The sequence below is a fragment of the Ranitomeya variabilis genome, chromosome 6, assembly GCF_051348905.1.
Source record: "Ranitomeya variabilis isolate aRanVar5 chromosome 6, aRanVar5.hap1, whole genome shotgun sequence".
In the NCBI taxonomy this organism is placed as follows: domain Eukaryota; kingdom Metazoa; phylum Chordata; class Amphibia; order Anura; family Dendrobatidae; genus Ranitomeya; species Ranitomeya variabilis.
In genome coordinates, this window is record NC_135237.1 from 558,298,876 (window position 1) to 558,325,537 (window position 26,662).

General features: G+C 44.2%; 1 protein-coding gene across 2 annotated transcripts in view; it reads right to left on the reverse strand.

Moving 5' to 3' along the window:
• Nucleotides 1–26,662, reverse strand: part of TRAPPC9 (trafficking protein particle complex subunit 9) — a 576,113-nt gene that overhangs the window by 449,808 nt on the left and 99,643 nt on the right. For both annotated transcript variants that reach the window (XM_077271277.1, XM_077271278.1), the window contains exons 14-16: nucleotides 22,422–22,554; nucleotides 20,016–20,176; nucleotides 5,732–5,884 (exon numbers count right to left, since the gene is read on the reverse strand). In XM_077271277.1, the coding sequence (XP_077127392.1) occupies nucleotides 5,732–5,884; nucleotides 20,016–20,176; nucleotides 22,422–22,554 (447 nt within the window). The remainder of the gene's footprint in view (nucleotides 1–5,731; nucleotides 5,885–20,015; nucleotides 20,177–22,421; nucleotides 22,555–26,662) is intronic.

Below are 26,662 nucleotides of genomic sequence, written 5' to 3' on the forward strand. Positions count from 1 at the left end.
TATTCTGCTGGTGCAGTCACTGTGTACATACATTACATTACTGATCCTGAGTTACATCCTGTATTATCCTCCAGAGCTACACTCACTATTCTGCTGGTGCAGTCACTGTGTACATACATTACATTACTGATCCTGAGTTACATCCTGTATTATACCCCAGAGCTGCATTCACTATTCTGCTGGTGCAGTCACTGTGTACATACATTACATTACTGATCCTGAGTTACATCCTGTATTATACTCCAGAGCCGCACTCACTATTCTGCTGGTGCAGTCATTGTGTACATACATTACATTACTGATCCTGAGTTACATCCTGCATTATACCCCAGAGCTGCACTCACTATTCTGCTGGTGCAGTCACTGTGTACATACATTACATTACTGATCCTGAGTTACATCCTGTATTATCCTCCAGAGCTGCACTCACTATTCTGCTGGTGCAGTCACTGTGTACATACATTACATTACTGATCCTGAGTTACATCCTGTATTATACCCCAGAGCTGCACTCACTATTCTGCTGGTGCAGTCACCGTGTACATACATTACATTACTGATCCTGAGTTACATCCTGTATTATACCCCAGAGCTGCACTCACTATTCTGCTGGTGCAGTCACCGTGTACATACATTACATTACTGATCCTGAGTTACCTCCTGTATTATACCCCAGAGCTGCACTCACTATTCTGCTGGTGCAGTCACTGTGTACATACATTACATTACTGATCCTGAGTTACATCCTGTATTATACCCCAGAGCTGCATTCACTATTCTGCTGGTGCAGTCACCGTGTACATACATTACATTACTGATCCTGAGTTACCTCCTGTATTATACCCCAGAGCTGCACTCACTATTCTGCTGGTGCAGTCACTGTGTACATACATTACATTACTGATCCTGAGTTACATCCTGTATTATACCCCAGAGCTGCACTCACTATTCTGCTGGTGCAGTCACTGTGTACATACATTACATTACTGATCCTGAGTTACATCCTGTATTATTCTCCAGAGCTGCACTCACTATTCTGCTGGTGCAGTCACTGTGTACATACATTACATTACTGATCCTGGGTTACATCCTGTATTATACCCCAGAGCTGCACTCACTATTCTGCTGGTGCAGTCACTGTGTACATACATTACATTACTGATCCTGAGTTACATCCTGTATTATACTCCAGAGCTGCACTCACTATTCTGCTGGTGCAGTCACTGTGTACATACATTACATTACTGATCCTGAGTTACCTCCTGTATTATACTCCAGAGCTGCACTCACTATTCTGCTGGTGCAGTCACTGTGTACATACATTACATTACTGATCCTGAGTTACCTCCTGTATTATACCCCAGAGCTGCACTCACTATTCTGCTGGTGCAGTCACTGTGTACATACATTACATTACTGATCCTGAGTTACCTCCTGTATTATACCCAAGAGCTGCACTCACTATTCTGCTGGTGCAGTCACTGTGTACATACATTACATTACTGATCCTGAGTTACATCCTGTATTATACCCCAGAGCTGCACTCACTATTCTGCTGGTGCAGTCACTGTGTGCATACATTACATTACTGATCCTCAGTTACATCCTGTATTATACCCCAGAGCTGCACTCACTATTCTGCTGGTGCAGTCACTGTGTACATACATTACATTACTGATCCTGAGTTACATCCTGTATTATACCCCAGAGCTGCACTCACTATTCTGCTGGTGCAGTCACTGTGTGCATACATTACATTACTGATCCTGAGTTACATCCTGTATTATACCCCAGAGCTGCACTCACTATTCTGCTGGTGCAGTCACTGTGTACATACATTACATTACTGATCCTGAGTTACCTCCTGTATTATACTCCAGAGCTGCACTCACTATTCTGCTGGTGCAGTGACTGTGTACATACATTACATTACTGATCCTGAGTTACATCCTGTATTATACCCCAGAGCTGCACTCACTATTCTGCTGGTGCAGTCACTGTGTACATACATTACATTACTGATCCTGAGTTACCTCCTGTATTATACCCCAGAGCTGCACTCACTATTCTGCTGGTGCAGTCACTGTGTACATACATTACATTACTGATCCTGAGTTACATCCTGTATTATACCCCAGAGCTGCAGTCACTATTCTGCTGGTGCAGTCACTGTGTGCATACATTACATTACTGATCCTCAGTTACATCCTGTATTATACCCCAGAGCTGCACTCACTATTCTGCTGGTGCAGTCACTGTGTACATACATTACATTACTGATCCTGAGTTACATACTGTATTATACCCCAGAGCTGCACTCACTATTCTGCTGGTGCAGTCACTGTGTACATACATTACATTACTGATCCTGAGTTACATCCTGTATTATACCCCAGAGCTGCACTCACTATTCTGCTGGTGCAGTCACTGTGAACATACATTACATTACTGATCCTGAGTTACATCCTGTATTATACCCCAGAGCTGCAGTCACTATTCTGCTGGTGCAGTCACTGTGTACATACATTACATTACTGATCCTGAGTTACCTCCTGTATTATACTCCAGAGCTGCACTCACTATTCTGCTGGTGCAGTCACTGTGTGCATACATTACATTACTGATCCTCAGTTACATCCTGTATTATACCCCAGAGCTGCACTCACTATTCTGCTGGTGCAGTCACTGTGTACATACATTACATTACTGATCCTGAGTTACATCCTGTATTATACTCCAGAGCTGCACTCACTATTCTGCTGGTAGAGTCTGCACACAACTTACCATATAGATAAAAAGGGTTGCTTCTATAGAAAACCAAAGCTGCAGGCAGAGACAGGACACTTCGGATACTATGAGCAGAACTCTACGTCCTCCAGCATTTATAGATCAGGAGGAGACAGAACGCAAAGAGCATCAGTTTTCGAGCTGCAGCCGATTTATTACAGTGTCAGAAAGGAGCCAAAACAAAAGCTGCAATCTCACCATCGTCATAACGTCAGACAATGGGAACATTAAGTGGCTGCAATAACACGAGATAATAACAGCAAAACTAATGATGTACGAGAGCCGGGAAAGCGGACACAATGCATTACTGAGAATGAGACTGCAGCCAGACAGCGAAAAAAGAGACAGTGTATACAAAGGTATAGAGGAAACAATGTACGGCCGCACTACAGATCTCAGCATAACCTGCATCTTATCAGACCCAACTACAAGAAAACTGTACACAGCAACTGATGAGAAGAGCACGACACTATACAGCAGGAACTCCGCCAGACAGAGGAAGACAATATACTTATACCTAGGGGCAGTATTATAGTAGTTATATTCCTGTACATAGGGGGCAGAATTATAGTAGTTATATTCTTGTACATGGGGGCAGTATTATAGCCGTTATATTCTTGTATGTAGGGGCAGTATTATAGTAGTTATATTCTTGTATATAGGAGACAGTATTATAGTAGTTATATTCTTGTACATAGGGGGCAGTATTATAGTAGTTATATTCTTGTACATAGGAGCAGTATTATAGTAGTTATATTCTTGTACATAGGGGCAGTATTATAGTAGTTATATTCTTGTATGTAGGGGCAGTATTATAGTAGTTATATTCTTGTATGTAGGGGCAGTATTATAGTAGTTATATTCTTGTACATAGGAGCAGTATTATAGTAGTTATATTCTTGTACATAGGAGCAGTATTATAGTAGTTATATTCTTGTACATGGGGCAGTATTATAGTAGTTATATTCTTGTACATAGGGGCAGTATTATAGTAGTTATATTCTTGTACATAGGAGCAGTATTATAGTAGTTATATTCTTGTACATGGGGCAGTATTATAGTAGTTATATTCTTGTACATAGGGGCAGTATTATAGTAGTTATATTCTTGTACATAGGAGCAGTATTATAGTAGTTATATTCTTGTACATGGGGCAGTATTATAGTAGTTATATTCTTGTACATAGGGGCAGTATTATAGTAGTTATATTCTTGTACATAGGAGCAGTATTATAGTAGTTATATTCTTGTACATAGGAGCAGTATTATAGTAGCTATATTCTTGTACATAGGAGCAGTATTATAGTAGTTATATTCTTGTACATAGGAGCAGTATTATAGTAGTTATATTCTTGTACATAGGAGCAGTATTATAGTAGTTATATTCTTGTACATAGGAGCAGTATTATAGTAGTTATATTCTTGTACATAGGAGCAGTATTATAGTAGTTATATTCTTGTACATAGGGGGCAGTATTATAGTAGTTATATTCTTGTATATAGAAGCAGTATTATAGTAGTAATATTCTTTTACATAGGGGGCAGTATTATAGTAGTTATATTCTTGTACATAGGAGCAGTATTATAGTAGTTATATTCTTGTACATAGGAGCAGTATTACAGTAGTTATATTCTTATACATAGGAGCAGTATTATAGTAGTTATATTCTTGTACATAGGGGGCAGTATTATAGTAGTTATTATTCTTGTACATAGGGGGCAGTATTATAGTAGTTATATTCTTGTACATAGGGGCAGTATTATAGTAGTTATATTCCTGTACATAGGAACAGTATTATAGTAGTTATATTCTTGTACATAGGGGCAGTATTATAGTAGTTATATTCTTGTACACAGGAGCAGTATTATAGTAGTTATATTCTTGTACACAGGAGCAGTATTATAGTAGTTATATTCTTGTACACAGGAGCAGTATTATAGTAGTTATATTCCTGTATATAGGGGCAGTATTATAGTAGTTATATTCTTGTACATAGGAGCAGTATTATAGCAGTTATATTCTTGTACATAGGAGCAGTATTATAGTAGCTATATTCTTGTACATAGGAGCAGTATTATAGTAGTTATATTCTTCTACATAGGAGCAGTATTATAGTAGTTATATTCTTGTACATAGGAGCAGTATTATAGTAGCTATATTCTTGTACATAGGAGCAGTATTATAGTAGTTATATTCTTGTACATAGGAGCAGTATTATAGTAGTTATATTCTTGTACATAGGAGCAGTATTATAGTAGTTATATTCTTGTACATAGGAGCAGTATTATAGTAGTTATATTCTTGTACATAGGAGCAGTATTATAGTAGTTATATTCTTATACATAGGAGCAGTATTATAGTAGTTATATTCTTGTATATAGAAGCAGTATTATAGTAGTAATATTCTTGTACATAGGGGGCAGTATTATAGTAGTTATATTCTTGTACATAGGAGCAGTATTATAGTAGTTATATTCTTGTACATAGGAGCAGTATTACAGTAGTTATATTCTTATACATAGGAGCAGTATTATAGTAGTTATATTCTTGTACATAGGGGGCAGTATTATAGTAGTTATTATTCTTGTACATAGGGGGCAGTATTATAGTAGTTATATTCTTGTACATAGAAGCAGTATTATAGTAGTTATATTCTTGTACATAGGAGCAGTATTATAGCAGTTATATTCTTGTACATAGGGGGCAGTATTATAGTAGTTATTATTCTTGTACATAGGGGCAGTATTACAGTAGTTATATTCTTGTACATAGGAGCAGTATTATAGTAGTTATATTCTTGTACATAGGAGCAGTATTATAGCAGTTATATTCCTGTAGATAGGAGTATTATTGTAGTAGTATAGTAGTATTGTATGTCATGAATACATATACATGTGTCTAAACCACTTTCATGCAATATATGGGATAGAGTTTGGTCTCTCACCATCATTCAGATCTTGCAGGAGGTTCTCTTGGCAGGAGAAGTCTAGCTTCACCTTGATGTAGACTGTGAATGACGCCGTTGTTCCCGGTTTCAGCGGCAGCTGGGAGAGAGCCTCCTCTAACTCCCATATCAAAAAGTCACCGTAGAGCTTTTCTGTGAAGAATCAGATACTGTGTCACTAAAAAAATATATGGTACACTGACACACAGACATACAACACTGTGAAGAAAGTTTTAGACATGTGTGAAACAAATGCTGTAAAGTAATGAATTTTATTAGTTGATAAAAATAAACTATCAACATTACTATTTTTAATAGCAAAGAGAATGAACAGAGGAAACATCTAAATTTCCCATTAGTATCTGGTGACCGCACTTTGCTTTCGTTAGTTGTTCTTAGTCAATTGTACACAGTTTATGGAGGGTCTCGGCAGGAGGTTGTCCCAAACATCTTGGAGACCTGACCCCAGATCTTCTGTGGATCCTTGTGTTTCTTCATGTGATCCCAGACACATGGATGATGTGAGATCAGGGCTTTGTCGGCTCGGATCATCACATCACTCGTCATTACACTGGAGATTGTTCTTAATGACACTGGCTGGATGTTGGGATTTTTTGCTGAATAATAAATTTGGAACCAATCAGAATCCTTCCTGATGGTATTACATGATGGGTTAAGTATCCACCCGTATTTCTCAGCATTGAGGACACCAAGAAATGAGCAACGTTGAAGACCGTTGATGCACTGGTCGGCCATAAAAACTTAGTGCAGCAGATGAAAGACACATAATGTTACTTTCCATTGAAATTGGAAGATGTCCAGCAGTGGCATCAGCTCAGAACTGGCAGCAATCAGTGGGACCTAACCACAACCATGAAATGTCTGGCCAGAAGTGGTCTTCATGGAAGAATTGAAGTCAAAAAGACATGCCTACCACATGGCAACAAAGGAAAGTGACTTTGCTATGCAGGTAACCATAAGTACTTGTATGCAGAAAAAGGCAGCAGGGGTCAAAACGTGAACTATCTGACTGCAACAGAAGTCAGTTTGTTTACTGGATAGCGGCACAATAATGAGGGTCTACAGTGACGCTCGGTGGAGGGTCCTGCAAGTTTGTGTTGGTCAGGATTAATGGTGTCCTCAATACTGAAAAACCCAGGCAGATTCTTATCCATTCTGTAGAGAGGTGACTGACCGGTTCCAAATTTATTCTGCAGCCATAGAACGACCCCCAACATCCAGCCAATGTCATTAAGGACAAGGAGTCCTGGGGGTGATGATCCGACCTCACAGAGCCCTGATCTCACATCATCCAGTCTGTGTGGGATCACATGAAGAGACAGAAGGATCCACACGAGCCTCATCCACAGAAGATCTGGGGTCAGATCTCCACAGAAGATCTGGGGTCAGATCTCCACAGAAGATCTGGGGTCAGATCTCCACAGAAGATCTGGGGTCAGATCTCCACAGAAGATCTGGGGTCAGATCTCCACAGAAGATCTGGGGTCAGATCTCCACAGAAGATCTGGGGTCAGATCTCCACAGAAGATCTGGGGTCAGATCTCCACAGAAGATCTGGGGTCAGATCTCCACAGAAGATCTGGGGTCAGATCTCCACAGAAGATCTGGGGTCAGATCTCCACAGAAGATCTGGGGTCAGATCTCCACAGAAGATCTGGGGTCAGATCTCCACAGAAGATCTGGGGTCAGATCTCCACAGAAGATCTGGGGTCAGATCTCCACAGAAGATCTGGGGTCAGATCTCCACAGAAGATCTGGGGTCAGATCTCCACAGAAGATCTGGGGTCAGATCTCCACAGAAGATCTGGGGTCAGATCTCCACAGAAGATCTGGGGTCAGATCTCCACAGAAGATCTGGGGTCAGATCTCCAAGATGTTTGGGACAACCTCCTGCTGACATCCTTCATAAACTGTGTACAGGAGACAAGTATCTAAAAAAAAGTGATGAAGGCGACCGGCGACCACCAAATATTGATGAGATTTAGTTTTCTACACATTGTATTTTGTAAATTGATAAAAATTAACTATTAACTAATGATCTAGTTCTGAAAGCTTCTAGCTGCTCTTCCTCCCCTCTCACAGCATGCATAGACTAAATCTGCAGCTCCATCTCCCTCCTCAACTACCTTCTATTTACTGTGTGGTTTCTTCTTCTTTAAAAAGGTTTTTAAGCATTTATAGAATCCCCACTGGCCCGGAAGAGGACTGCTAAAAGGCTAGACCATATCTACTCTTGTGAGTAAATTTTCAAATAATTATATAAATAGTTTAAAACAAAAACATAACAATCAAATATAAGCACCCACTGAGATCAATTTCTGCTCGTTTTTCCTAAATATAAATGTTAACTTATTTCAATTACAAAGCTGTTTTTCTTTTGTAAAAGATAGAAAAAAAGAAAAAAAAAACTAAAGATTTGGTCTCCAACTCGGATCTTCTGTTCCAGTGTAAAATTACTGTAAATCTCTCCAATTATTCTCATTCTTCCTACCAAGCTGCAGGTTTACTTAAGAGGCAGATTTTACTGCACGGGTACAGACATCTGCTCAAAGACAAAGGTTTTTCCGACTGAGATAACTTTTTTTTTAAGCTTCTGAACTTGTGAAAATGTCCGTATGACATCGCCTTGAGGGACACATTGTCCAGGCGTATCATGTAAATTGTTTAAGAGTGCATCGATTCGGTGAGCAGCCGTTCGGTAATGCATCCATTAGAGAAGAGTGCGCCGCTCTCTATGGAAATCCATCGGTTTGGCAGATTTACGGTATTTTATCTGTCTCCTGCAAACCAGGTGTAGCCGTATGCATGGCGCTAGATAATAGTGGAAGAGAAGTGGCTGGCTGAGAAAATGTCCCTTCTTATAACTATCTATCATACACAACCCGCAAACAGCTCTGCTGGAGAGCTCATGTCATATTCATACACTGCAGGGACCCTCGAGAGCGATGTCGCCGCTGCTCCAAGAAAGCCGAGCCAGATAATCAAGTCACCACCGAGAAATGCTAAACCTTCCCAGACGTTGCCTCTATTCACCGATCTACAAAGACGGCCAGAAACTATCTCACATTTTCTCTCTGCTTCCAGATTACTTGATTGAGACGAATCGAAAACAAGTCTGTGCAATATAAAAAAGGCAGCGTAATGTAAAGCAGATAGATTATTATTCCACTGCGTGCAAGTAAATGATCCCCCCAGACAGATAGACATTGTCTAGAAATCACTTGTCTATCGATTCAGTTTTAGATGCAAATAAAATGTAAATAAGAATAAAAGGATTCCAGTTTTCAATCGGAGGTAAAAAAAATGTCGCCTGCAATGTATTCAAAGGGCTGGTCGGAAATTGAAAAAAAAAATAAAATAAAAAATACATGTTTTCTTATGATACGGTGCCAGGTTTGTGTCTGCTACTGCGGCTCAGCCCCGTTAACTTCAATGAAGCTGCAATACCAGACATGACCATGTGTGGTGCTGTTTTTTTTTTACAAAAATAGAAATTTTGCTAATTTTAAACAATTCTATTTCATGGGAGAAATAGATCCATGAAAAATCATTCCACTCCCTTCTAATTTACTGTTCGTTGCCTGCTTTTATAGAAACAGACACTGACGTGGGTTGCAGAAAGTGCAGGCTGGTCTTTGTTTCTCTACAGAAAATGGGGGCAGGAAGGTCCCTCTACAGAAAGTTTAAGTCATAACAGAGGGGCAGGCTTTCAGTTTAGGGCAGGCAAACCAATAGACATGAGCAATACATCCTGAAAAGAGAGTGAAAGGGAGTTCCAGTACCTATGGTGCTGACAGAATGCATGTGAAAGAACTTATGACATTTAGAAAAAAAAAAAAACAATGGATTGCAAGTTACAGCTCTTGAATATATTATTCTTGTTTGTGAACCTAAAAAAGATTTAGCTTGTTGTGAGGGGGAGAATGGCAGCAAGACCCCATGTTTCTAACAGTTTTGTGTGAATGGACAGTAAAGTACAGTGCAGCAAAGCATTACCTCCCTAAAATTTTAACATGTTCCTGATATATCATGTATAGAGAACAAGTGATCACAGGATTTACGTCAACTAAGGAGCTAAAAAAAAGTAGGTGAAAAAAAAAAAATAAATAAAAAAATAAAATAAAATTAAAATCAAAATCACCTCCACTTTTTATTAATAATAATAATAATAATAATAATAATAATAATAATAATGATCGATTTAATCTGTGAAATTGTAATAAAAAAATTTACTTATAAGGTTAATGGTAAAAAAGCAATAAAAAATAAAAATAAAAATGAATCACAGGTAATTTTTCTTTTTTAGGGGGAAGTGATACTTTGTATTATTACCATAAATTTGTGTCCCCTTTTGGTTTGGTAAGGAGAGTAAACCATCGTCTGTCGTCCCCGGGAAAATATACTGACGGCGTCTCCAGATGACGCGTCGTACAATGCGAAAAGGAGACACTCGGGGGTCAACATTTTTTTGAAAAAAAAAAAAAGTGTAAAATTAAACAAAAGAGAAGGAAGACCAAATAAATAATGGTGCTGTAGTGGTGACAGTGAGCGGAGCGGTGTGCGGCTGATGGCGGCGTTATCAGCGCCCCGCAGGACGTCCCCTTACAGCTGGGGAGACGCGGCAGCTTATGACAGCGGCCATTGTTATCAGCACAGTACACCGGCCGGCGCCGTAATCAGCTCACTGGGAACGTGACGGGAAATAACACACAAGGAGTTACAGAAGGACCCGGGGGACACCGCGCTCCACACGGGGGGAGATCAGATTAAAATGCATTGTTTATTTTTATCTGTTTACGATTATTCTTTTACAACAAACTGCAATTATAATTTTATTTTGAAAATATTCCTTGACTACTTTTCAACCTTAAAGGGAAGGTGCCAGCAGGTTTTTACTGTATAATCTGACAGCAGCACGATGTGGGAGCAGAGACCCTGATTCCAGCAATGTATCACTTAGCTTTCTGGGTGCAGCAGTTGTGATTGGATCTGGGTTTTCTATACTACAGATGTAGCAGAGCTTGAAATGCTGAGCTGTGTATAACCCCGCCCACACCACTGATTGGCAGATCTCTCTGTATAACCCCGCCCACACCACTGATTGGCAGATCTCTCTGTATAACCCCGCCCACACCACTGACTGGCAGATCTCTCTGTATAACCCCGCCCACACCACTGACTGGCAGATCTCTCTGTATAACCCCGCCCACACCACTGACTGGCAGATCTCTGTATAACCCCGCCCACACCACTGACTGGCAGATCTCTCTGTATAACCCCGCCCACACCACTGACTGGCAGATCTCTCTGTATAACCCCGCCCACACCACTGACTGGCAGATCTCTCTGTATAACCCCGCCCACACCACTGACTGGCAGATCTCTATAACCCCGCCCACACCACTGACTGGCAGATCTCTCTGTATAACCCCGCCCACACCACTGACTGGCAGATCTCTCTGTATAACCCCGCCCACACCACTGACTGGCAGATCTCTCTGTATAACCCCGCCCACACCACTGACTGGCAGATCTCTCTGTATAACCCCGCCCACACCACTGACTGGCAGATCTCTCTGTATAACCCCGCCCACACCAATGACTGGCAGATTAATCTGTATAGCCCCACCCACACCACTGACTGGCAGATCTCTCTGTATAACCCCACCCACACCACTGACTGGCAGATCTCTGTATAACCCCGCCCACACCACTGACTGGCAGATCTTTGTATAACCCCGCCCACACCACTGACTGGCAGTTATCTCTATATAACCCCGCCCACACCACTGACTGGCAGATCTCTCTGTATAACCCCGCCCACACCACTGACTGGCAGATCTCTCTGTATAACCCCGCTTACACCACTGACTGGCAGATCTCTGTATAACCCCACCCACACCACTGACTGGCAGATCTTTGTATAACCCCGCCCACACCACTGACTGGCAGATCTTTGTATAACCCCGCCCACACCACTGACTGGCAGATCTCTCTGTATAACCCCGCCCACACCACTGACTGGCAGATCTCTGTATAACCCCGCCCACACCACTGATTGGCAGATCTCTCTGTATAACCCCGCCCACACCACTGACTGGCAGATCTCTCTGTATAACCTCGCCCACATCACTGACTGGCAGATCTCTGTATAACCCCGCCCACACCACTGACTGGCAGATCTCTCTGTATAACCCCGCCCACACCACTGACTGGCAGATCTCTCTGTATAACCTCGCCCACACCACTTACTGGCAGATCTCTGTATAACCCCGCCCACACCACTGACTGGCAGATCTCTCTGTATAACCCCGCCCACACCACTGACTGGCAGATCTCTCTGTATAACCCCGCCCACACCACTGACTGGCAGATCTCTCTGTATAACCCCGCCCACACCACTGACTGGCAGATTTCCCTGTATAACCCCGCCCACACCAATGACTGGCAGATTAATCTGTATAGCCCCACCCACACCACTGATTGGCAGATTTTTTGCACGTGCATCCTCATTACACGTGTTTTAAATGTTTCATTTTCTGAAGTCGTTACAAAAGCGTAACGCCCCGCCTGGCTTTGGAATTTGCATACAATGGGGCTGGCCCACTCACTCCGGGATTCCTCGATGACTCCCAACTGAAGCATTGACTTTACTTGGGCCGCGATGGCCTGCCTCCGGGCTGCTGGCACTCGGAAAGGTTTCATCCTTACCCGGGGCTCGGTGACTGTCATGCTGGATCTCAGAGGTCCGCCCCGGCAGCTGAGACTACGTCCGTATTCTGTTGCACCAGAACCGGAGCCTCCCGTCGCTGCTGTTTTGTGAGACAGTAATTTATCTTAACCTGACCCCCAACCGCGTCCTTGGCCGGTGACCGAGGGTTCCATGTTGGCACGACCGGAGTCGCCTCCGTGACCAGACACTCCCGGTCCTTCCTATAATTTGCTTCTCCCACCTTCCCTCGTAACTCATAAGGTCCTTGGCACTTGGCCATGAGATTACTCTCGGTGGTGGGCACTAGTACTAGTTATCATACGTGCGGCTCGGCGTGGCCTGGCCATCCATCAGATGCTCCTTTACAGTCCGGTCCTGCATGCTCGCCACATGCTTTATTACTCTCCAACGAGGAGCTGGCTCCTGTTCCCATGTCTCCTCAGCTACGTCCAGCATTCCCCTCAGATGCCTGCCATACAATAGCTCAAAAGGGGAGAAACCTGTGGACGCCTGTGGTACCTCGCGGATTGCGAACATTAGACAGGGCACTAACATGTCCCAATCCCTCCCATCCTTGGAGACCACCTTTTTAAGCATGGACTTAAGGGTCTTGTTAAACCTCTCTACTAACCCGTCGGTTTGTGTTTGGTATACCGATGTGCGGAGCTGTTGGATCCAGAGCAGCTTACATAGCTCCCGGGTCACCTTGGACATAAAAGGAGTCCCCTGATCGGTAAGGATCTCCTTTGGAATCAAGAGGCGACAAAACACTGCAAACAGCTTGCGGGCTATTAGTTTTGCCGAGGTGTGGCGGAGAGGTATCGCCTCTGGGTACCGCATGACATAGTGCACTATGACCAAAATATGTTGATGGCCACGGGTGTATTTCACTTTAGGCCCCACCAGATCCATTGCCATCTACTCAAATGGCACAGCTATAATGGGTAGAGGCACCAATGGACTCCGGAAATGCGCAGTGGGTGTGGCAAGTTGACACTCGGGACAGGACTCACAATACCTCCGAACCTCAGCATAAATCCCACACAAAAATTTTTTGGGCAGTATGCACTCCTGCATCTTTATGGCCCCCCAAGTGCCCTTCTAGCACGTGGGTGTGAGCCATTTTGAGAACCACCGGACAGTAGGATTGGGGCACTACCAGTTGTTCCACCACTTCATCCTGGATTTTATCCTGTTGGATAGCCGAGCGGAGGAAAACTGCCTTGGCACAAGGTTGCTGTGCCACTCCATTTATTTCCATCACCCTTTCTCGTGCCCAGGCCAGAGTGGGATCCTGGAGCTGAGCTGCCCCAAACTTACCAGGGGATACTTCCAGCTCAGGAATCGGTGGGGTCTCCTCGACCTCTCCTGCTAATACCTCTAGGGCAGTGTTCCCCAACTCCAGTCCTCAAGAGCCACCAACAGGTCATGTTTTCAGAATTTCCTTAGTATTGCACAGGTGATTGAATTCTTGCCTGTCCAGGTGATGCAATTATCATCTGTGCAATACTAAGGAAATCCTGAAAACATGACCTGTTGGTGGCTCTTGAGGACTGGAGTTGGGGAACACTGCTCTAGGGGAAACCTATCTGGGTTACACTCTGTCCCTTGGTTGTCGACCCTTACGGCAGGTACCCCCGACTTGGGATCTTTAAGTTACGCGACTGGAATAACATTTACCCTGGGAGGGTTAATCTAGGTCTCCCACAGGGGCAAGTCTCTTCACAACACAGTACCATACAGATGAGTCTTTACCACTCCCACCACATGTTTCATTTCTCCACACAGTGGGGAAAAAGTAACCTCCGAGGTCGGGTACTCTCAGAGTTCCCCATGGATACACACCACCCCCAGTTTCGGTCTATTGGGGTTGTCTCCAGCAACAAGTTGCCCATGGACCAGAGACACTAAGCTCCCCAAGTCCAAGAGAGCCTCCGTTTTGTAACCATTGACGAGTACCTGGCACAGTTGGGGTTCGCTACCGGCAGTGCCTGTAGTTATGGTGCAGACAGGCTTGGGTACACAGAGACTATGCGCATAAACCCGCAGTCCATAGGTTCAGTTGTCAGGGGGCAGTTGGCAGCCACATGTCCGGGCCCTTGGCACCGCCAACACCTAATAGTGGCGGCACGACTGGACCTCAGAACCAGTTTAGGGGAAACGGGACTTTTGCCACCCTCACTTTCGGGGTACCCCCCTCAGTACGGACTCAGCTCTGGTTGGCCCCAGCAGAGGGTCGAGGACCTTTCAAGAGCTCCTGGGCTGATGGTGCCTGAAGTGACAGACGAAGTGGAGCAGTGTCCCGTATAAAGTCCTGAGTGGCCGTATACCGCTCAACCAGTCCAACCACCTGGTCCAGAGCGTCGGGTCCCCTTGCCCCACCGAACACTGTATGGCTGCTAGCAGAGCCCTCACCAGCCGGTCAACCACCACCCTTCTCTACCATCTGCAACAGGGTTAAGGTTTCAGGCTGAAGCCATTTTTTTTTAACCAGCTGCAGCAAGTCATATGCCTGAGACCTGGCAGGGCGAGACTCCGCAAAGGATCACTGGTACACCTGCTGAGCCCGCATATATGTATTAACCCCCAGTCGGGCAAGGATGTCACCTCTTAGTTTCTCATAGTCCAGGGAATCCTCCAGACTGAGGTCCAAGTAGTCCTTCTGGGCTTCTCCCTTCAGGAAGGGGGCCACCACTTCATCCCGCTGGGACAACGGCAAACTCTCCTGCTCGGCTGTGCGCTCAAACACGGTGAGGAACGCCTCCAAATCGTCTACAGGACTCATGTTCTTATAGGCTGACCGAACTTTATATCCAGCCTCCGAACTTATTGAGGTTGCTGATGGGGCCACCTCTCGCATAGTTGCAGCACGGTGGCTCAGTGGTTAACACTGCAGCCTTGCAGCGCTGGAGTCCTGGGTTCTAATCCCACCTTGGACAACATCTGCAAGGAGTTTGTATGTTCTCCCCGTGTTTGCGTGGGTTTCCTCCGGGTTCTCCGGTTTCCTCCCACATTCCAAAGACATACTGATAAGGAATTTAGATTGTGAGCCCCATCGGGGACAGTGATGATAATGTGTGCAAAACTGTAAAGCGCTGCGGAATATGTTAGCGCTATATAAAAAATAAAGATTATTATCTAAAGCATCAACAGCTTGTCTGCTGCTGTTGCCACTGATACTGCTGTTGCTCTTGCTCCTGCCGTTGAAACTGCAGCTGCTCCTGTTGCCGCTGCTGAGTGAGGACCAACTGCTTCAAAAACTCTTTCCTGTTTGCAGGCTTGGGCTACAGCGTTGCAAGCCCAATCACTGACATGCAGCACGCCCTGGAGTATGCCTTAGTTCAGACTGCCCGCATTCTCCAACCATATGTTGTGCAGCGGGGTTGGTGCTGTGTGGAAGACCACAGGAAAAGTTAAAAAAAAAACAAAAAAAAAACCAAAGTCTCTTTAATATTTAACATACTCACAAATGGAAAAACAAATAGTATCCTACGGATCGCAGCCAGGAATCAAGACAGTTCGTATCAAAGACCGGTTGCCGTGGGCGACTGCCCCACCGTGCTACGCGGAGGGGTGCCAGGCCTTTTGGCTTTGCAAGGCTGTGTTCCTAAACACAGGCGGAGCTTTGCAGAGCCACCTGCTCTGCAGCTTGAAAACCAAGACTGAGACACCCAAACCCTTTACGGCAGGGTTTTTAATCCCTTCAAGACTCGGCCCTTGTTAGTTTTTGCCTTTTCGTTTTTCATTTCCCTCCTTCCCAGAGCCATAACTTTTTTATTTTTCCATCAATATGGTCAGGTGAGGGCTTATTTTTTGCGGGACGAGTTGTACTTTTGAACTACACCATTGGTTTTACCATGTCTTGTACTAGAAAACGGGAAAAAAATTCCAAGTGCGGTGAAATTGCAAAAAAAGTGCAATCATAAACGTTTTTGTTTGGCTTTTTTGCTAGGTTCACTAAATGCTAAAACTAACCTGCCATTGTGATTCTCTAGGTCATTACGAGTTCATAGACACCTAACATGTCTAGGTTATTTTTTATCTAAGTGGTGAAAAAAAAATTCAAAACTTTGCTGAAAAGAAAAAAAAAACGCCATTTTCCGATACCCGAAGCGTCTCCATTTTTCGTGATCTGGGGTCGGTTGAGGGCTTATTTTTTGCGTGCCGAGCTGACGTTTTTAATAATACCACTTTTGTGCAGATACGTTCTTTTGATCGCCCGTTATTGCATTTTAAAGCAATGTCGTGGCGACCAAAAAAACGTAATTCTGGCATTTCGAATTTTTTTCTCGCTACGCTGTTTGGCGATCAGGTTAATGCTTTTTTTTAATTGATATATCGTGCGATTCTGAATGCGGCGATACCAAATATGTGTAGGTTTGAGGGTTTTTTTATTGTTTTATTTAGGATGGGGCGAAAGGGGGGTTTTTTAAACTTTTATATTTTTTATATTTTTTTCATATTTTTAAAAACATTTTTTTTTTTTTTACTTGTGCCATGCTTAAATAGCCTCCATGGGAGGCTAGAAGCTGGCACAACTCGATCGGCTCAGCTACATAGCAGCGATCATCAGATCGCTGCTATGTAGCTGAAATGCAGGCTTGCTATGAGCGCCGACCACAGGGGGGCGCTCACAGCAGGCCGGCATCAGTAACCATAGAGGTCTCAAGGACCTCTATGGTTACTATCCTGACACATCGCCGACCCCCGATCATGTGACGGGGTCAGCAATGCGCTCATTTCCGGCCGCGCGGCCGGAAGCGGTATTTAAATGCCGCTGTCAGCGGTTGACATCGGCATTTAACAGGTTAATGTCGGCGGGTGAATCACGATTTCACCCGCCGCTATTGCGCGCACATGTCAAGCTGTAAAAACAGCTGAGATGTCGCGACTTTGATGTGGGCTCACCGCCGGAGCCCACATCAAAGGGGGAGACACGGCATGCGCAGTAATAGTACGGCGCATGTCGTGAAGGGGTTAAATGTAATCTGTGGCAATGGGCCACTTGTATGATCCAGCCTGGAGGGAGCGAACTGAAACCCTCTACCATCCTGTAGTCCGATCCAAAAACAAAAACCCATGCCGGGTTTTCTTAAATCTGCCTTGGGCAAACAGGTTGCCCAAGACCAAACTTACGGTAGTTTTATTTTGGATTGCAATCACAGCTATACCTGTGACTGCAATGCACTCCAGCGGTCTCAATATGTTTTTGTGCGCAGCCTGGTGGGCACATAGTGACCCTCGCATATAACACCTGTCGCTGCCTCACAATGGACACACTGATGGTATAAACGGACACGGATGACACCGATAGTAAAAATGGATGCACAGATGGTAAAACCAGTTACTAATCTAACAATGTCAGAAGTGAAGAAATTATCTTTGCTTCTTACTTGCTAAAAAAAATCTCTTTATTAATCACAGGGTCTGGTGCCTTATTACCAGGCAGCAATTCCTCCAGGAACAGAGTTTCCATCTTTCATCAAAGTTTTTACCTAAGCAATGTTAATTTAATGTGTGTAGACCATTACCCAGGGAAAAGAAAAAAAAGACGTTGCCTCCCATCAATCTCCGCAGACGTCTTTAGGGATTCCGCCTTCCAAAGCTCTCGGATCAGGTAAGTGGAGAAGTCACCGGGGATTAATTTCACTTATAAACCTCCTATCCTCTCCCAAAAGCCACGAGTTACACGAGGAGCCGGGAATTAGCTGCAAGATATACGAGCGCGCGAAGCCGGGAGCTTTATAAAGATTTCGAGAATTAAAACAGCCATCGACTAAGAAATCTGAAAAAGCGACTTCCGCGGCCTGACGCCGGGTACAAGGAGCAATTAGAGGCTGGCAGAACATTAAAATTCAGCCCAACACCAGGAACGCAAATGTAATAAGGTCCAAGCTACATATCAATCTACATAAAATTAATGTTTATCAGGCTGGTGTAGAAAATTCTGAAAAATGCAGAAGAAAAAAAGGATTTTATCGTTTTAATAGTATTAGCAGTATTCAAGTAAAAAAAAAATACGATCAAATATAATCGAATATATATTAATCCAGAATCTGGTCTGGCCACTAGGTGCAGAATTTATTATTTTTCTTACCACTGAAAATGCTACTTTTTTAATCAAACATTGACCATTGGGCAATTTCAGAGATGAGCCAGGTTCCATCAGTTCCGACTAAAATAATGTAAAAAAAAAAAAAAAACATCCTGACAGCAAGTGTTCAGTTTCCTCCACAAAGATAAAAGGGAAATGTTCATATTAAATTGATTTAGTTAGTAAGACAGCATGAAAATATGCAGGATTGCAATTTACTTACTTTGATCTTACATAGTATACAGCTACTTTTTCTGTCTGCTGTCCTTCTCTCGCTTTGATCTTACATAGTGCACAGCTGGTTTCTAATAGGCTCGACCACCAGACCCTTGTGTGATCAGTGGTTACATTCTAGGAAAGGAGTTAACTCCTAACATCCCAGGCACCTCTCTCCAGCCCATTGATTTTTATTCAGCAGTTAGCTGCTCACCTCCCTCTCCTTCAGCTCCTGAGAATGTTAAACTGTTCTACAGTTAATCCATCAGCTTTGTTTTTTTTCTTGTAAATCTGCCAAAAGGATCCAGAGATATGGTCCTTTTTATTTTATGCTAATTTGTATGCTCTTTACAAGAGGGCGTGTTTCACATAGTATTACAGAACAGCTTAAAGACACGCCCCAGAGGATCCATTGAGCCAAGACCTCAAATTAAAAAGGCCCGTATCACTGGAACCGTATGGTTGATTTACAAAAAAAGAAAAAGTGGAATACTTAGAGAAGCGTCAATAAATTAAGGGAATAAACTGGGCACTCTTGACAGGTCCTCTTTAGGATTTATTTACATTTAGTATTTATCATTGTTTCTGTCAATCTCACATGTATCTTTATAATATCTATCTGATTATCTTTCAACATTTCTAATACCCATCTAGTATTTATTTATCCATCTATCTCATATTTAATTATTAATCCTGTAAAGACTCCAGCCACTCGGCAGACTCCCAAAGCAACAGCAGTTTCCAGAGCAATTCTCCTAATCAAGGCTCTCACTTTCCTGAGATGTGTGCTTGCTTAAATGCCCCGTTATTGCTATAAGTAAAGACAGTGATAGCAGTGTACACTCCGTAACAAACCACTGACAGATGAATGTCTTACAGTAGAACTATAAAGCTCAGCACAAGTTCTGCTACAGTTCTTCTACTTACCAGAAGAGTCACTCAAGGAAGGAAGCCCACCCCACCAAAAATCAAATAAGGAGACTGCATAGCTGCTGGACACACAAGTTGGGACTACGGTTTATGATATGTAAGGAAAGACTGGGTCCTCTAAAGCCACAAACACTCTTCGTAGCGGCTCTTGGCTCCAACTAAATAATGATGGTCCCAATTACAGTCATCCACTAAAAAAAATTGAGTATCCTAATGGGGATCCAAGGAGTATCGAAATAACAATGAGGAAGTAGGGGGAAAAAAATAAGAAACAGAAAAAAAAAAGTATTCCGTATTTTAGAGTCACCAACCTTTGTTGTTGATCGTCTTGGAGGACACTTCTAAAGTTTCGAGGGGCTCTGTTCCAATGTTCTCCAGCTTAATCAAAAGCTTTTGGGTCTCTCCATTGAAAAGCTGAACAGACACATGGGTGGAGACATCGTCATTGGACGGCTGTAAAGAGTGCGCCGATCTGGAATGGCACAAGTCATAGTCAGGTTACTGCCCGTTCAACCATTGACTTCCTATTTTAATACACATAACTGTGCAGTTTCTTGTATAGCAGATAAAATAACACACACTGCTGCACAGACTTGTTTTTGCGACGTGCTCCTGAGCATTAGCTTCTTGTTTACTAACAGGTTCCTGCATCTACATACTAAAATGTGTACATCTGAGTGAGATCAGTGAGATCGAAATGCAAAAAAATCTGTTTCTACACAGTTCATGGAGTAAATAACTAGCATTTATTATTGAGGGCCAGATTCCAATTTACATAAATATTTTAAAGGGTCGTTATCAGTCATTGTACAGGAGGAGGAGGAGGTGAGCTGTGACATCACCTATTGTGACTGGTGGATCCTGTGTTATCTACTGAATATAGAGATGTTATCAGTCATTGTACAGGAGGAGGAGGTGAGCTGTGACATCACCTATTGTGAATGATGGATCCTGTGTTATCTACTGTATATAGAGGTGTTATCAGTCATTGTACAGGAGGAGAAGGTGAGCTGTGACATCACCTATTGTGAATGGTGGATCCTGTGTTATCTACTGTATATAGAAGTGTTATCAGTCATTGCACAGGAGGAGGAGGAGAGCTGTGACATCACCTATTGTGAATGGTGGATCCTGTGTTATCTACTGTAAATATAGGTGTTATCAGTCATTGTACAGGAGGAGGAGGTGAGCTGTGACATCATCTATTGTGTATGTGGATCCTGTGTTATCTACCGTATATAGAGGTGTTATCAGTCATTGTACAGGAGGAGGAGGTGAGCTGTGACATCACCTATTGTGAATGGTGGATCCTGTGTTATCTACTGTATATAGAGGTGTTTTCAGTCATTGTACAGGAGGAGGTGAGCTGTGACATCACCTATTGTGAATGGTGGATCCTGTGTTATCTACTGTATATAGAGGTGTTATCAGTCATTGTACAGGAGGAGGAGGTGAGCTGTGACATCACCTATTGTGAATGGTGGATCCTGTGTTATCTACTGTATATAGAGGTGTTATCAGTCATTGTACAGGAGGAGGAGGTGAGCTGTGACATCACCTATTGTGAATGGTGGATCCTGTGTTATCTACTGTATATAGAGGTGTTATCAGTCATTGTACAGGAGGAGGAGGAGGTGAGCTGTGACATCATCTATTGTGTATGGTGGATCCTGTGTTATATACTGTATATAGAGGTTATCAGTCATTGTACAGGAGGAGGAGGTGAGCTGTGACATCACCTATTGTGAATGGTGGATCCTGTGATATCTACTGTATATAGATAGAGGTGTTATCAGTCAGTGTACAGGAGGCGGTGAGCTGTGACATCACTTATTCTAAATGGCAGTTTGTGTGTTATTTACTGGATGTACCTTTCGTTGTTATCCTGACTATGATGATAATGAGTCTGCTGAAAAGCCAGCTGAGCAAAACAATAAGCAGGAGTCTGATATTAGATCTAGTGGCCAGAGTGAAAATTTAAAGATTTTGTGATTTTTCTGTTAAGATATTGATATGGAAAGTTTAAAAAAAATTTAGGAGTCATCTCTAAAAATGACAACAATAAAAGCGTGATTTAGATAATGGGTCATTTTCTGATGACATTGCATTTAATGCAGTAAAAAGCCAAAACTGTTCTTCCACAGTGGAGTGTTTGGAAGCATCCAGCGTAAACCCAGGAGAACATCAGATTTACACCCAGGACCCCAGTGCATGCTTTCACACTCAGGACCCCAGCGAGAGCGCTGCCGAGCCCAGGACCCGAAGACACGCGCTGTCGAACCCAGGACCCGAAGACATACGCTGTCGAACCCAGGACCCGAAGACATACGCTGTCGAACCCAGGACCCGAAGACATACGCTGTTGAGCCCAGGACCCGAAGACACGCGCTGTCGAACCCAGGACCCGAAGACATACGCTGTCGAGCCCAAGACCCGAAGACACGCGCTGTCGAACCCAAGACCCGAAGACACGCGCTGTCGAACCCAGGACCCGAAGACATACGCTGTCGAGCCCAGGACCCAAAGACACGCACTGTCGAGCCTTGGACCCGAAGACATGCACAGTTGAGCCCAGGACCCGTAGGCACGGGCTGTTGAGCCCAGGACCCAAAGACACGCGCTGTTGAGCCCAGGACCCCAGCGTGCGCAGCCAAGCCCAGACAAAACCACTGATGCAGGAGCATGCATCTGAGTGTCTTAGCGCTGTAAATACTTGCCTGGGTAGAGAGGTGCTGATCTGTAATCTTGGCAAAGCGGGAATTACGTCCACCGTACAGCCATTGTTTTTGAGGCCGGGGAGGTTGTCGAGAAGACAGTCGCTGTACACCCCAAATACAGATGTGTGATAACCTGTAACCCCAGAGGAGAGAATGGTGGGATATCAGAATAAGGCGAACACAATGAATGGTCAGCAGAGGCATCAGCTAGAGTCCTCCCCTAAGTATGAGGATTAAAGAGAGGGTGTCCAATACACAAGGGTGGTCCTGAGCAGGTGACCCCATAATGCACTGATTACATGAATAGATTTAGACTCCCAGATCATAACTGCTCCACAAGTCACAACCCCAGAAAAGAGAGGAAGGGGAAAGTCTTGTCAGACAACATCATTTTTATTATAGCTACAAACTGGCAGGGCAAGGAGAAGTGCAATGGTCCACCTGAGTCAAGCAGGGCTGAGTGAAATTTGCACCATTTTGGCTCAATGAGGTTAAAAAACAAAGGTGGCACCCCTAGCTTCGCTTTGACTGGGCATTGCATAAGGATCTATACTTATAACATGTCCTGGGGTTGAGTTCCCTGTACAAAGCACTTTCACATGTGATCCTGTTATGTTGTGTACATTGTTCTGGTACTTTTTTTTCATCTTGGGAAGGGAGATGGGTATGAGCCCCTGGAGAAGCCTCCTCTGCACATGAGCCAAACGAAAAACCTGGCTTCCTCAGTGCATGCACCCAACAGGAAACCTGGATTCCTGTGAGAATGCGCCCAATGAGAAACCTGACTTCTACTGTGCATGCACCTATCAGGAGACCTGAGCTTCATTAGCCCTTGCACCTAAAAAGAGATATGGATTAATTTGCGCATGCTCCCAATGAGAAACCTGGCTTCCTCTACTCACAAACCCAATGAGAAATGTGGCTTCATCTGACCATGGATCCAATGAGAAACTGGCGATTCACTACCACTTGTGCCTAACGAGAGACACGGCAAGCTCCCAGGGAAAAACCGGCTTCCTTTCTGCATGATCCCAGGGAGAAACCGGCTACCTTTACGCATGCTCCCAGGGAGAAACCGGCTTCCTTTCTGCATGATCCCAGGGAAAAACCGGCTACCTTTACGCATGCTCCCAGGGAGAAACCGGCTTCCTTTACGCATGCTCCCAGGGAGAAACCGGCTTCCTTTACGCATGCTCCCAGGGAGAAACCGGCTTCCTTTACGCATGCTCCCAGGGAGAAACCAGCTTCCTTTACGCATGCTCCCAGGGAGAAACCAGTTGCCTTTCCGCATGCTCCCAGGAAAAAAACGGCTTCCTTTCTGCATGATCCCAGGGAGAAACCGGCTACCTTTACGCATGCTCCCAGGGAGAAACCGGCTACCTTTACGCATGCTCCCAGGGAAAAACCGGCTTCCTTTCTGCATGATCCCAGGGAGAAACCGGCTACCTTTACGCATGCTCCCAGGGAGAAACCGGCTTCCTTTCTGCATGATCCCAGGGAGAAACCGGCTACCTTTACGCATGCTCCCAGGGAGAAACCGGCTTCCTTTACGCATGCTCCCAGGGAGAAACCGGCTTCCTTTACGCATGCTCCCAGGGAGAAACCGGCTTCCTTTACGCATGCTCCCAGGGAGAAACCGGCTTCCTTTACGCATGCTCCCAGGGACAAACCAGCTTCCTTTACGCATGCTCCCAAGGAGAAACCAGTTGCCTTTCCGCATGCTCCCAGGGAGAAACCGGCTACCTTTACGCATGCTCCCAGGGAGAAACCAGCTTCCTTTACGCATGCTCCCAAGGAGAAACCAGTTGCCTTTCCGCATGCTCCCAGGAAAAAAACGGCTTCCTTTCTGCATGCTCCCAGGGAGAAACCGGCTTCCTTTACGCATTCTCCCAGGGAAAAACCGGCTTCCTTTCTCCATGCTCCCAGGGAGAAACCGGATTCCATTCTGCATACTCCCAGGGAGAAACCTGCTCCCTTTGCGCATGCTCCCAAGGAGAAACCTGCTCCCTTTGCGCATGCTCCCAAGGAGAAACAGTCTTCCTCTGCGTATGCTCCCAGGGAGAAACAGTCTTCCTCTGCGTATGCTCCCAGGGAGAAACCAGCTTCCTTTGGCCATGCTCCCAAAGGAGAAACAGTCTTCCTCTGCGTATGCTCCCAGGGAGAAACCTGCTTCCTTTGTGCATGATTTCAAGGAGAAACAAAAAACTGCTTTTTCTGCACACTACTCCAAAGTCAAACCTGTTTTCTTCTGCCTATGAACACAGCAAAAAAACAGGCTTCTTCTGCACATGAAGCCAAAGAAAAATTTGGCTTTCTCAATTCATGAACCCAAAGACAAGCCTGGTTTGCTCTGAACATGAACCCAAAGAGAAACCTGGCTTCCTCAGCACATTAACCCAATTAAAAACCTGGCTTCCTCTGCCAATGAAACCAACTAGAAACCTAGCTTCCTCTGCGCATGAACCCAAAGACAAGCCTGGTTTTCTCTGTCCATGCACCCAATGAGAAACCTTGTTTCCTTGGCACATGCACCTACTGAATAACTCGTTTTTCTCTGCCTACGAGTCTGATGAGAAACTTGGCTTGCTCTACTCATGCATCCAGCAGGGTTCCTCTGCCCATGTGCCCAGGGAGAAACTTTGCTTCCTCTGCTCATGACCTGATGAAGAAGCATATTTTTTCTCCCCAGGCGCCCAATGAGAACTTTTTCCTTTGAAAATGAGCTCAAGGAGAAGCTTGGTCTCCACTGAGCAAGTGAGAAACCTGCGTTTGGGCATGTGCCCGAGTAAGGGACCAAATAAGGCCCACACCAGAAAAGACTCCCTTTAAAAATAAAATGGGTAAAGCGGTGACAGATGCAGAAGGGAAGCATTTAGAAAGAAAGGAAATACTTTTTGTGAATTTATGCCAAGTACTGGAAAACCCCTTTAAGTAAATAGGACTGAGCTGCAATACCACAAGCACCCTGTTAACAGGTGTGGCAGTGTTTGGGAAGAAAGCAGATATGTTTTTCTTTAATGAATCACACTCGTTTGTAAAGTTACCTTTCAAAAAGACAACCCCAAAGCTTAGGCAAACAAAAATTAATTGTCCAGTATTGCATATTTGCAGGAGTCCATTAAAATCTTTCATCTGGATAAATGTACATATCCAGGTGTAGAAATTAATTCTGCTCCTTGAGATCCTTCGCTGACTTAATACTTTAATACCAGTCTTGCTCAGTGATGTGAACACGGCTTTAAATAGAAGGGACATGAAGCTCCCGCCCGAAGCACAGCTCATTACGTCTCCCCGATAGTTGGGTCTCCGAGCTGTGAGCCGTTCTCCGGCCATAAATTTGCATCTTATCCTCTGTAATTAATTTATTGAGATGCTGGAACGTGTGTGAGTGGAGGAAGTTCTGCTCCTCAGATGCCACAAACCCAACGTGGTAAGAAAATACTAACGATAAACCACCCGTTCACGGCTGGGTGGAAGCCTACGGAAAGTCTTCAGGGACACGTAAGAGGAGAGAACCCTCACTCCCTTCTTAGAAAGAAAGGTCAGGGATCACAGTGACACTCCTAAGCTTGGACGTGTCCACAATTGGGTTACGTCCAACCAAACTCTTACAGTAGACAAGTATAAAAGGGAAATTACATTTTCGTTACGAGTCTTGATCAGAGAAGGTGGAAACCTTGTCGAAATGTGAATAAAAGAAATGTTTAAATATCTGGAGCTATATATCACATGGAGACAGTGGTTTAAAAAATGGCCAAAATGGTGATCAATATAAGCCATGTCCATTGAGACTTCTATGGAACGTAAGACCTCTTCAGACTTGAAGTATGTGCCATCCTACTTGAGTGATCTCCAGATCAGAACGTCCTGTTGTTACACACCTGCCCTAGTTATCTCTGACTCCACTTCCTTCCCCTGTGTCCGCTGCTCTCTGTTGTGCTCCACGTTAGGTTTTTCCGGTCACCAATGACAATCTCCTTAGACCTATTTACGTCCCAATAAGACACATAAGTGTGTCTCAGGATTAAGACTCTAGTCCTAGGTTTGGTTTGATCCACTTGCTTCTAGACCTGTTAGGTTCCACTTCATCTGTCCTGTTGTTCCCGACGTTCCCGAGTGCCCTCTGCCCACATGCTGAGGTCAGTCTTCCCACCCGGACTTGGGGCTAAAAGAATCCACCTCACCTGGTGAGCCTAAAACCTGTGCTCCATTAGGGTCTTCAGATTTCTAACTTTTACCAT